General features: G+C 34.5%; 1 protein-coding gene across 3 annotated transcripts in view; it reads left to right on the forward strand.

Moving 5' to 3' along the window:
• The window catches only part of SLIT2 (slit guidance ligand 2), a 262,240-nt gene that overhangs the window by 182,149 nt on the left and 66,927 nt on the right, over positions 1 to 13,164 (forward strand). For all 3 annotated transcript variants that reach the window (XM_005148463.3, XM_031048373.2, XM_005148464.3), the window contains exons 10-13: positions 9,231 to 9,302; positions 10,345 to 10,416; positions 10,955 to 11,026; positions 12,919 to 13,062. In XM_005148463.3, coding sequence (XP_005148520.1) covers positions 9,231 to 9,302; positions 10,345 to 10,416; positions 10,955 to 11,026; positions 12,919 to 13,062 — 360 coding nt within the window. The remainder of the gene's footprint in view (positions 1 to 9,230; positions 9,303 to 10,344; positions 10,417 to 10,954; positions 11,027 to 12,918; positions 13,063 to 13,164) is intronic.

Genomic DNA, 13,164 nt, shown 5'->3' on the forward strand with positions numbered 1-13,164 from the left:
CCTGACCCAAACTAGCCAAAGGGGTGTTCCATACCACAGCACATAATGCCCAGTATATAAACTGGGGGTAATCACCCTGAAGGCCATCAGTTGGATAATGAGCAATTGTATTGTGCATCACTTGTGTTTATTGTTTTCCTTTTCCCCTTTTAGTTTTATGTTCTCTCCCCTTGTTATTTTCCTTATCATTATTATTAGTAGTAGGTTTATATTATATTTTATTTATTGGACTGTTGTTATCTCAACTCATAGGGTTTGCATTCTTTCAGTTCTTCCCATCCCACCTGGAGACAGGGGGGAAAGAAGGGGAATGAGTGAGTGGCTGTGTGTTTCTGAGTTACTGGCTGGGCTTAAACCACGATAATTTATTGAAGGCAGTTCAAAGACTAACATAGAATGAAAACTCTGAAACATCAGAGATAAGGCAGCTTTCTCTATATTTAGCAGTTCAGAGTGTCATTTGGCTATTTACAGTAGCCTGACAGAAATGAGAGCAAACCCTGCATCTTCGCAGCTTGAAAGGAATGGGTCTGAATGCTGAGGGGAGGATGCAGCAAGTTACAAGACATTAAATTGATTATTGTTTTCTAGTGTCTGCATTTTTTTCTGCTCTCTAGCTTAAACCAAAACATTGGTCTTTTCACGATTTGCACATAATGTCAATGCATAAATATAATTTACTTCTTAAATAGTTAACCTGTCAGATCAAAGTCTTGCACATCCAGTGAAGTTCTGGAAAGGTTTTGCCAAGCTGGTTTATATATATATATATATATATATATATATACATACATACATACATACACACATAGCCATTAGCCTTCACTCTGTGTTGTTCTCAGTAGTTTGCAAGAATCCTCTACAGCCATATCTGTCGTTTTCCAGAAAACATGTGTTAACCTTCTGATGCTACCTTAAACAAAGAGCTTGTTTGGTTTCACAATAAAATTTTTCACAGCCATTTAATTATTCTTGTGGCTCTTTCTGAAACTTTTCTGATTTATCAAATATTATTTCATAGTTCCTGACATAACAAATGCATACAATACTGCCAGTGTATGCAGGTGTCAAGTGAAAATACTTCTGCATAAGAAAAATAATTAATGTCACATTTGGTTGTTCATGAATACTGATACATACTTTGGTTGGTAGAAAGTCAGAAAAATATGCCAGATTTTTGAATTTTCAGAAATTACTGGATTGAAATAGAGTACATTAAAAGATAAGGACTTTGTGGAGATGTTGCTATTTGCTAAATGCCTGGTGGACAAATTCACATGTTCTACCTAATGTTTTCTCATTTCTTAATCTAACTTTCCAAACTTCTGAGTAACTTCATTAGCTGCCTTGTTTTTTAAATTAGCTTTTCTCATATATGCTTAAACTGTACTTCATGTATACTTTTCTTCAAATCTTCTTTTATCCTCTTTTCTTCCCAGAGGCTTCAAAGACCAATCCTGCCTTATACATTGGGCTTGATATTCAAATTTCTTACCAGTGGACTAGAGAGACAGTCAATTTTTCAGCAAAATATAGAGCTTTTTCTTCTGTTTTGCTTAAAAGTTGCTGCATCGTTATGTCCAAAAGCTTGTATTAAGTAAGAGTATGTGATTTTTAGATGTATAGTTATTAGTTATAATCATAGAATCATAGAATAGTTAGGATTGGAAAGGATCTCAAGATCATCTAGTTCCAACCCCCCTGCCATGGGCAGGGACACCTCATAATGTATTAGTTTATACACTTTTATCTTTTTCCTAGAAGTTTATTCAGAAGGACTATAGCTTCACATATGGAGGAGGACCAAAAAATGTTCCTAATGCAATGGAAATATCTGGTACAAAACAGCTGACATGAAACTAAAGTTTTACTGTCAATATACTCTGTGACTGAACTTTTCCACATTGTACAGCACCTAATCTTAAAGGCCATCCTGGCCATGTTTACTCTGTTAATGCAAATAGGGACATTAACTTTGAAAATCTTTGCATGAAAATAAACTTAGTATTACTTCATCGTTTTGCGAGAAAGGTATTATGACTTGCCACTCCCTGTCACAGGTCACACTCAGTTTAGATAGTTCATCTGTGTCATCAGTGATGTGAGTACAGTTTTCTCTATATACTTTGATTGGTGGAAGGTCATTATATCCTAACAAAAACAGTATTTGTGTCCATTGCAATATAAAACAAAATAGCTTGTTTGCTTTATCAAAAATGTAGAAATTTGCTATAATTTTAATATTTTCATGTGATATATGCATAGAATTTCACACAATAATTACTTGTGAATAATGAAAAAATCTTTATCGATAAGGCAATGTATAAATATGAAACAAAGGAATCTATTTGGGTATTGCCTTTTTACATTAAGATATTTAATTTTACCAGTGCAGATTTCACTGAATTACATTAAACTTATCTTTGGGATTCCTACTTTAATATTTCTCAGGCAAAACTTAAAATATATTCCACTTGACTGCCTCAAAAGTACATGGTTTTGCTAATTTGATAGCTAATCCTTTCTGCTTAACACACAAGAGAGAAATGATGTGTCATGCTCTTACTCTAATGTCTTCCTAATTTGGAAAATTGCAGGTAAATCATGTGGCTTTATGCTTGCTTGGTGTTCTTTTTGTTGTTGTTGTTTTTTTTTTTCTAACAGATTTTAGTTGTCAGATATTTTTGTAAGTAGAATATTTAACCTGCTCTTTACTAGCATGTGCTCTACATTGCCATTGTTCACATGCATCTTTGGCTTTCTTCCTACCCTTGTGTCCTATCTTAAAAATTAAGTAAATTCAGAGGAAAGAGAATAGTTTCAGCAATCCAGAGTATGTAGAGACACAGAATACAACTGGACAAAGAACTTGAGAAACCTGGGCTGGTTTCCAGAGACACTGGTAGTTACTAGCCAGAATGAGCACCATTCCACCTCAAGGTGGGGTTGTGAAACTTTTGGTGGATATTGAAGAGGAGGCACTTTGGAGGATCTCTGACTCTGCCAAGGGAGAGAAAATAATGAAAGCATGAAGTAAATTAATATTTTATACAGCCTGAAGTGAAGCTTGAGAAGGCCCATCTGGCTCTTCCAGAAAAACCTTTATAGATCTCTGGCAGCTGTGCCACACTCCAAAGGTGTTGCTACTCTCAGATTTTATTTTCATGAATGGCTCTTCACTACTGATAACTTTTCCTCAGCAATAACAATGAAGTTACTGTAAAAGAAATTAGGGATACAGACTGTTCATTATTTTGTGTTTCACCCTCAATAGAATGATTTGTTCATTGTTTACGTGTTGTTAAATACATGATCCAGTAAGAAGCAACTATTTATGAAAAGTATTCTCAGTTAAAAAGCTTCATTTAGATTTTTGTGTGAAATGCATGGTGCAAGTCCATGTACTATTTAAGAGGTAGTAAGGTCTCCTACCACAGTGTTTGTCTTGCACAACTGTGGGATTCTCAGGCTCACGTTTCGGCTCAGTGAGAACAGGTTTGACAAGTCACTGCTTGTGATGAGCCAAGAGCGTAGTAGGATTACAACTCTTTTCTGTGAACTTTATATAGTTACTTTGAGCAGCTCAAGTAGTTTTTATAGTATAACAACTCTCATCAAAAATAGGCTAATTAGAGAGGTTTTAACTTGACTTTAGGTGACTCAGGCTAATTGCACTGGAGCCACTCTCTGACAGATGCCAAAGTACTGAGCAAATAATTCTTTAAGAAGTGGTACATTTTGCCTGCAATCTGAATCTATAATAATTAAGGAACGTAAAGCCTATCATCGTTAATGGTGCTGTAGGTTTCAGAGTATAAGATGGCTCTTTCTCTTTTCATCTGAGATGAAAAATGAAATAAATGCAGGTTTGGGACTTGCTTTTGAGTAAATGCAATGAATTGCTTAATAGCTTTAGAATGACAATTCTTGTTACTTTTTTGATGTAATGCAGACTAAGGAGTCGTCTGTCATTTACAATCAATCCCCTGAGGAAAAATTTGATAGAACAATTAGAATGGGTGTTAACAGCTTGGCAAGCTTTAAGGCAACATTGTCAGTGATTCTTTATATGCAAATATTTAGATAACCGTCAACCAGATTTATTAATACATAGAATCAGAGACTGAAATTCTAAAGTACAAGCAATATAGTCATTCAAGATGTATCTTTTGTTTTGTTAGACATGGATGATAGCACAGATTTCAACAAAATTATTTTGCTGCTAAAGGTAGAACCGACATTTAGTGGTTATAAGCACTCTGGAGGTGCAGTTGTTGGGAAAGAAAAAAATGAGGTACTTTGTTTAATAGCCTCAAGGATTCCTGTAGCAAAGGGAGAGCATTTCTTTTTCCTTATTTTAAAAACAAACAAAAAATCTTAAACCTGGCAGATGTTGCATATGATGAGAGATGGGTTGGCTGTGTATTGCAGTTCTTCAGATTAAGGAGCTGCACTGAATCCCGTCACTGAAATCTATTTTCTGTTTTCTGACAGCTGTTTTTGCCATTTACTTTAAAAGCAGATGGGGAAAATGCAAAGAAGAGCTGTCAATTTTATTGCCATATATAATCAGCATCTGTGCAATACATCAGACTCATTGCATAGCTTACACTTCTCTGTAGTAAAAATTCTTGCGGGATTTCTTGACAAGCTTCTTGCAGACTTTTTGTAAGTGAGTAGGTGCTGGGATTAAATAAATTAATTAAGTTCTAAAGCCACTATCATAGTGACCAAATTTATTTAATTAAGATATTATGTTCGGTTTGTTCCATTATAAAGTATATGACTGATTTTAAATTAGCATTTTCTTAAGGATGGGGTTTTATTTTATTGTTACTAAATGCTTTTTTTCTTTAGCTATATATCTAACCGCTTAACACATGTCTGTGTGCAGCACATCTCTGTGCAGTATTTTTTACCTTTCTCTACTGAGCAGATTTAGTATATTGTACCCCATCTGCATAATTTAAAATAAAAGGATTCTGTAGAGAACAGGGTGTTCTTCATTCCCAGTCTGCCTCTTTCCTGGTGCAGAAGTCTTTCACAGAAATGACTTTTTATAGTAGGAAAATAAGCTAGTTTCAAAGTGTCAGTATAAATAAACATGTTGTCTGTCTCTGTAAGTGCGGAAGTAGTAATCGGTAATGGTGTGCTCCAGGCTTATAGTAGAGAACAGCATCCTTCTGGAAAGTGTCAAGTGATTTACATGTCACAGGGCTCTCAGGGGACCGGGTGGGAGGAATCCTCTACTGGCTGGGGAGCTACTTTGATTTATTTTGACTAGGTTGGAAGTCACAACTGCAGAAGCACCTTTGTTTCTCAGAATAGTAAGTAGTTGTACATTATGGTGTCTGCAGTGATAAGGAGGGGGAGAAGAGTTAGAAAAAGAAATGTTCACAGTACATTTCCTAGATAGGAGAGATTAGGTAATAGTCTTCAAAAAAGGTTTTAAACAGTTTGACAGTGTTAAAAGACAGTGAAACACTTACGTATTGATGCAGGACTTCTTTGAAGTGAAGCACTAAAAGGAGGAGGAGACTTAATACTAAGAGCATTAATTAGTGTTTGTGAGGTGATGGGCACAGTACTTCTTACACATGAGGCAGTACAAGCTTTGATGAAACATGTACTGAACTATCTTCCTCCATTATCTTATTTTATTAAATATACTACTGAAATTGACTGTGGCTTTTGAAAAAGAAACCACTAAGGCACTGTTTATGATACATAGATGATCATTTATAAGAAAGAGTGGCTTCTGGGATAACATCGAAAAGAGATGTTGTGCATAAAATTTAATACAAGTTCCGTGGAAAAATACTGATACTGATACTAGCTTTTTGTTCTTCTGGCCATGTCATTTGTGAGAACTTAATAGCTGATGTTTCTGTACCAGATACAACCCATCCTATTCCAGAATTAAAAATACTTCATTTAATATGAGGATTAATATAAAGGATTTTTAATTACTATGGGGTTTATCGTTACAATGCAAACTTCCTTTAGATATTCGTCTATCTGTGCTTTGTTACCCTGGAATATATCTAATTAGATTTTTTCTGGAATGGTGAATGCAAATTTGCACTCTGGAATTCAGCTGATTTTAGAAAGATAAAGCCAAAGATTAGAGGATAACAATGCTTGAAAATGTGAATTTGTTTTATTTTCTTTACAGACAAAGTGGTGTATAAAAGATTGTTCTTCTGCATTTATATAATCTTATTTTTCCTTTCTTATGCTAATCTCATTTTGTAAAATGTGATGTGTTTTAGTGTGAACATCTTGGCATGACTTAAGAAAAGACATACTTAGATGATCCTACTATGACAAATCCGTTATCCAGAAGAGCTTGTAAATTCATCCTAGCACTGCACAGTCTGTCTATTAGACTATAAATTTCTCACTAAAAGGAAATGTTAGGTAAAGTTGACATGGAGTTCATCTTACATATCCACTAGTGAATTGTAGCTTGCTCCATTAGAACTGCTAGAAAATTAGCTTTCAGAAATATAGTGTAGTAGGATTTCTTCAGGTTTTGGACCCATACAATTTGTAGACAAATTGGACAGCAGTAAATTAAATCAGGTGTTCCATCTTTTACTAAAAAATGGCATACGTGTATCTTGTAAGGTACTTCAGTTTATAGAACTAATACAGCTTATATTAAAAGAATAAGCTGGAAAATACTTTTGTGTCTTTATTTAACTCAACCTTGTCTTTCTCAAGTTACATGTCTAGTTAAGAACATTATGTGTTCAAACATAGGTGAACCTCTAGCACTAGGTTACAAATCTCTACATCATAAGCTAATAAGCAGCATTTATAAATGAAGCTTGTGTCAGTTTCACAAGGGAGTGTTGCCACTGCAGTATCTGTCTGCAATATCTGTCTTTTCCATAATACCCAGAGGCATGTTTCCCCAGTGTCTCTCTCTCTCTCCAGCAATTCACGTCCTTCAATATGGCCTAATCCTTCCCTGTTCTTTTTAACTCTCCTCCCCTTTCCAGTACTCTGCATATGCCCTATATGTTTCCCTGGGCAAGATATTCTTTGGCTGGTTTTCAAAGCTACACATCTAATATATGTCTCGTCAGGGTGTCCCTGGTGCTTAGGCAGTTGGTACCTGCCAAATAGAGTGTGTAATAGGAATGGATGGATTCCCTTCATGGCTGGGTTAATTTGGTTTCTCAACTCCTTCCCATTGCTAAAATAAGGGAATTTTTAGAAACTTTTTATTTGAAGGTCTCACATCTCTTTGACCTACCCAGCCAAGTAGAAAACTACCTAGATGGTAAGCATGCATAATCTTTATTTTGTGGTGAAACTAAGCTAAGAATGTAGTGTAAGAACAGAATACTTCGGTTTGGTCTAACTTGGTGTTGACATTTAACTTAAGTAAGATTTTACTTAGATGTTCACCTTCTGCATCTACTCAAGTGTACTGGAGAAGATTTACCTTGTTCCTTTGTAGCCTAGTCAGTACTTCTGGTCTGATGAAAAATGTGTTTCATGGGTCCAAAAGGCTCAGCCAAGGTGAGGAGAGCATATGAAAGAATACTGTGTTTATGGAAAAAGTTAACAGTCTTGTGCCATGGGATTTCCTGCAGTGTTTAAAATGTACCTGAAAACTGTAGCAAGGTGACAACACTTTCCTAGTTAAGGACGTTTTTAAAATGTGAACCTTGTCTAAAACAGCTCTGATGAAATGAGGTTTTCTGTGTGTCAGGAAAATATTTTGAGGCTTTTGGATTTTGGCTTTTTTATAAGCCATCCAAGAATAAATTTTGCTAAGGTGAAGCATGTCTAGACTTAAGAGATTTTGAGTATTAAATGTGTGAATATCTCCATCCGAACAAAACTTCACAAAGGCAGCAAAAATTCTTTCTTCAGATCAGCTGTGCCGTGATATCTGGAGAAGCCTTATAAACAGAAACAATTATCTTAAGAATACCTTCTTGGAAAGGTTTACTCAAAGTGAGTATAGGTATACCCAGAGACTTACATGTCTCTTTATCAGAGCAGAAATGAAACAGAAGAGAGTTAATAAGACAAGGCTGAAAGGAAAGATACAGGCTAATATTCCCACATCTAAATTTAAAAAGGCTTTTTAACTTTTAATTTGGAGTCAATGTTGATGTAATTTAAAACAGTGCAGTGAAGTTATAGAATGTGGATTCCTTATATGAAATAGATTTTTGGCATTGTCTTTATGTACCTAGATCATAGGGTTGGTGCCTGTCCATGAAAGATGGAAAGAGGAAGCTTTTTAGATGCATGCTAAGTAGTTTGAATAATATTGCCTTTTCCTGTTGTACTTTTTAGTACAGTTTCATTCCTTATATCTACATAATACATTTTTACACTGCCATAACCATGAAATACTATGGTGTGTGAAGAAGTAGCTTCTATTTTAAACGTGCTTATTGCTGAATCTGTCTTGACTTGTTGGCTGTGTCAGCATAGATCTCCCATATGCAAAGCTGTGGAAGTTCAAAAAATCCTTAGAAAACTGTTTTCATCAGGAAATTCACACTTTGATGTATGGCAAGTTTCAGTCACAGTTACTATACATGCAAAGCAAATATGGCCAGTAACACAAACTACAATTTTAAATTAAAATACTTGTTTAAATAAGTTAGAAATGTGCCTGCTCTATCTTAAAGATAATCTTAAAGATAATGTGTTACATACCGTATCTAAAGAAATCATGTGTGCATGTTGAAAAATACGGCTTTTGCCTTACTGCAGGTAGCAACATATGTTATTCGTTCTTTAGGAAAGTTCCTCTCCCCTTTCCTATGGTTTTCATATTTCAGTGATTAACTCACAGAAGTCTTTAGATGCTTCTAAATAAAACTTGCCGTATGTGAATAATACATTGGGAGTCAATTAACACCAACTCAAGTCTGAATTTTTAAATGACAGTTCTAGCTTAAATTTTACAAAAACCTTGCATTTTCTGAAAATAAGTTTTCTTTAGATACAAAGATTGGGTTTTAATTTACAGCATTACACTCTATAGAGTACAAAGTTTGGTTTTACAGACAAAACATTAATATTTTGTTACGAAAACTAAAATTAAATTAACTTTTTTCTCAGGATAAAATTATACTGAAAAAGAAAGCAAAAGCAACCTTCTTTGTTGAAGTCTGTCCTTTCTAGTTTGTTATGTCTTTACATTACTGTTTGGCTTGTGTTTTGTATTTTTATGTTGTTGCTATTCTTTTCAGACGATTAGAACAAAATTCAATCAAGATCATACCTCCTGGAGCTTTCTCACCGTATAAAAAGCTTCGAAGAATGTACGTACCAAATAATTTAGATTTTTTTTTCATTTTCATATATATATACATACACACACGTACACATGTATATATAGAATCATAGAATAGTTAGGGTTGGAAGGAACCTTAAGGTCATCTAGTTCCAACCCCCTGCTATGGGCAGGAACACCTCACACTATGTCACCCAAGGCTCTGTCCAACCTGGACTTGAACACCGCCAGGAATGGAGCATTCATGACTTCCCTGGGCAGCCCATTCCAGTACTTCACCACCCTTACAGTAAAGAACTTCCTCCTAATATCTAATCTAAACTTCCCCTGTTTAAGTTTTAACCCATTACCCCTTGTCCTATCACTACAGTCCCTAATGAAGAGTCCCTCCCCACCATCCTTATAGCCCCCTTCAGATACTGGAAGGCTGTGATGGGGTCTTCATGCAGCCTTCTCTTCTCCAGGCTGAACAGCCCCAACTTTCTCTGCCTATCTTCATATGGGATATATATATCTGCATATAAAAATAAAAAACAAGTCAAGGTCATACAGAGGAACTGCAGTCAATGTGTGAGCATTTAAGAAAATTTGACCATGCCCGTAAGACTGTATAGTACATTTGTCAAGTTAATATTTTTTTTACCAAGTATTGAATTTATTTGATATGTGGTTCTGCATAGAAGTAATATGTTACTGTGGCAAACATTCTATAAACAAATAAATTAATTGGGATAAACCACTGTTATTTCAGAATATCTTTGAGTTTGTATAGCTCTGTTGTGATAACAAACAAGTCTTTCTAAAGTGTACTTAAGCAATTAGGAAAAGTAAATGTTTTTGTCTTTTTTTTTTTTTTTCCCAAGCATTTGAAAGGTCTGTTATTTACCATGCATTTTGTTTCAGTGTACTGGCAATTTTAGTGGTTTTGTATTAAAACTCTTTCTCAGTGTCTCATGTAAATACTTTAATTTCTCTCTCCCTTCTGTGTCCAATTCTAATTACATGTTATTTGAACATTTGCTATGTTGAGAATAGCTTGAATTAATTGAATCAAATTTCCTTCATTTCAGTGACCTGAGCAATAACCAGATCTCTGAAGCAGCTCCAGATGCTTTCCAGGGCTTACGTTCACTCAATTCACTGTAGGTATATGTTTGACCTATAAAAACAAATGCAAATTTCTCATATTCTTATAGTGCAATTGTCTTGAGTTTTCATCTCCCTGCAGAATTTTGATATAAATTTGATTAATTCTGAAAACTATAAAAATAATTTCAGAATGTTGGAGTGATAATTGAATGCAGTATCACAGCTGGACACTAAAAATGTATGGGTTTTTTTTATAAATATGATTGTGGCAAAGAATTTAACAAAATCAAACACTTCTTTTATTTCCCAGTTAGCCATTCTTACTAGCAGCAAATCCACTTACCAAGGTCCCTTGTTAAGGCTGTAAACAGTGAGGTGCTGATTCTGCTAAGACCTCTTTGCACAATGCACCTTTTGGGAAAATGTGTGATCCTGCTGCCTCACAGAACCACAGGGATCTTACAAATATCAAATTGCTGGTATTAAATTCCCTTCAGTAACATGGAATTCTCTTTGTTTTAAAAGTCAAAATCACACAGTATATACCTTTCATAATAGCGGCTTTGTATCCTTGATTATTTCCTGGTACAGTGTCCTCTATGGGAATAAAATCACAGAACTTCCGAAGGGCCTCTTTGAAGGACTCTTTTCTCTGCAACTGCTGTGAGTATTTTTTTAATATTTATTCTATTTTAGGATAATTCAGAAGGGTAAACATGATGAGAGAGTTATGCCTGGAGAAGATCTGGCAGGAAATCCCATCTGTAAGATCAGAGTGTAATAAAAACAAATTATGTCAAAGCCAAAGGAGTCAAGACTGTTGTAGACCAGCTTGCCATTCATCCACAAATTTGATCATATCTCAGTTCATGTCTCTGCGTAAAGTGACAAAATGAAGCTATTATTGTTTAGAGTTTATGAGGATAAAATACATAAGATATTATATTGTCTTGCCTTGTTTACAAAAATTAGTATTTATTAAGTGTTGTGAGAACCACAGAAGGAATTTGTGTTATATACAGAGAAAAGACATACTGGAAATGCTGTGTAATTGTATTTCTGGTTATACCCACGGAAGCACAGAGTTGCAACACAGTTTCATTGATGACTTTTAATGTTTTCTGACACTCATCTCTGTACAATTCAAACTCCAGCTGCTATTTAATTTAACACTTTGAAAATTTCCATGTGTAATCTTACAAGTGATTTCTATTTAGATTTAATACTGGTAATAAAGAAAAATGACATAATGATACATTTATCAAATATTGTCAATGTTCATCCGAAGAGGCTGTACTCTAGATGTACTGCATAAAAGAAACCTGTGAAATAGGCCATAAAACAACGATGATGTTTTTGGATTAAATTCTTTAAGAATAATTGACTTGTTGGTTTAAAGCTTCTTAAAGAATTTAAAACTTCCTATCACTTGATTAAAAGTATTTAATGTCCAGACTTTATTATGTAATGATCACCAAAATGCCCATTACTAACAACTCAATGAAGATGATAGATCAGTAATACAAGGAAAATGCAAGTTCTAGCACCACCTAGAGGTTTATATTTATTTATTTTAGTCAAAAACTCTTATAGTGGTGTTTTCCTGTTTTCCTTTTAGATTTTAGTTATAAAACCATACTTCAGACATTGTAAAAAAAAGGGAAGAGCCATGTCTGAACTTCTGTATCTAAAGGATGTCCATAGCTTGATATACTTTCCATAGACAATAAATCTCAGTTTAAGTAAATTTCTGTTTGTGTGCTGAAACTTTTTATCAAAGCATTGGTTTTCAAATCCACCATTCTATTCCATTTCTGGATGGAAATTTGATAAAAAAAAATGGTTATAAAAATGCATCTAGTTGGATGACATTTTAATTTTTTTTCTCTTCAAAAACATGAAGGAGTTGGTTTACATTGCCTTGTTTGTTTTAGCTTTAGAAGTCTGGGAGGTACAGGGAAGAAAAGGTTTCCTTTGAAGATGGAGAAGAAAAAGGATCCAAGACAGATTTGGATATATTCCATGCCACCAGTTTTTACTACAACTCTGTTATGCGGCAGCATGCTGATTAGAAACATATAATTAAAAGTGCCATTGCACATCTCTTCCAACTAATGAACACAGTGTTCAGTTCCTTTTTTTGTTTGTTTATTTATTTATTTATTTAGCAAAAGAAAGTAGTTTTCCTTGCAGATACTTGATTGTTTCAGCTAGTTTCTTTTTTTTTCCATTTTTTTTTCTTTTTCTTTTCCTTTTCCTTTTTTTTCACAGGCAAATACCACACACACATTCTACCAGCACTCACAAGAGATTTAATTTTAGCTGACTAGCCCCACACTTTTCGATTCCAAGGTGAAAATATTTAGGAATCATTCCAGATCACCTAAATAAGATATTTCATTTAATTGAAATGCCTTATGCCACTGTCAATTAATATTTGATACTACACCTCTTGTTCTGGTTACAAGTAAGCACAAAAAATACCTGACAAATGCTGAAGCTGCAGCGACACTGAGTGATTTCTTTCAATTTTAAAATTGTCTTCCATTAAACAGATTATTGAATGCCAACAAGATTAACTGCCTTCGAGTTGATGCTTTTCAAGATCTTCACAACCTGAATCTTCTTTCTCTGTATGATAATAAGCTTCAGACAATTGCAAAAGGCACCTTCTCACCCCTACGTGCAATTCAGACCTTGTATGTATGCTCTTGTTTATGTTTGCCTTTAGTATGACTTCATATTCTATAATGTACTAAAAGTATTGGGAACTGCTAAGGCCAAAGGGAAATAATGTGTGA

Source organism: Melopsittacus undulatus, chromosome 7 (genome assembly GCF_012275295.1).
Source record: "Melopsittacus undulatus isolate bMelUnd1 chromosome 7, bMelUnd1.mat.Z, whole genome shotgun sequence".
NCBI lineage: Eukaryota > Metazoa > Chordata > Aves > Psittaciformes > Psittaculidae > Melopsittacus > Melopsittacus undulatus.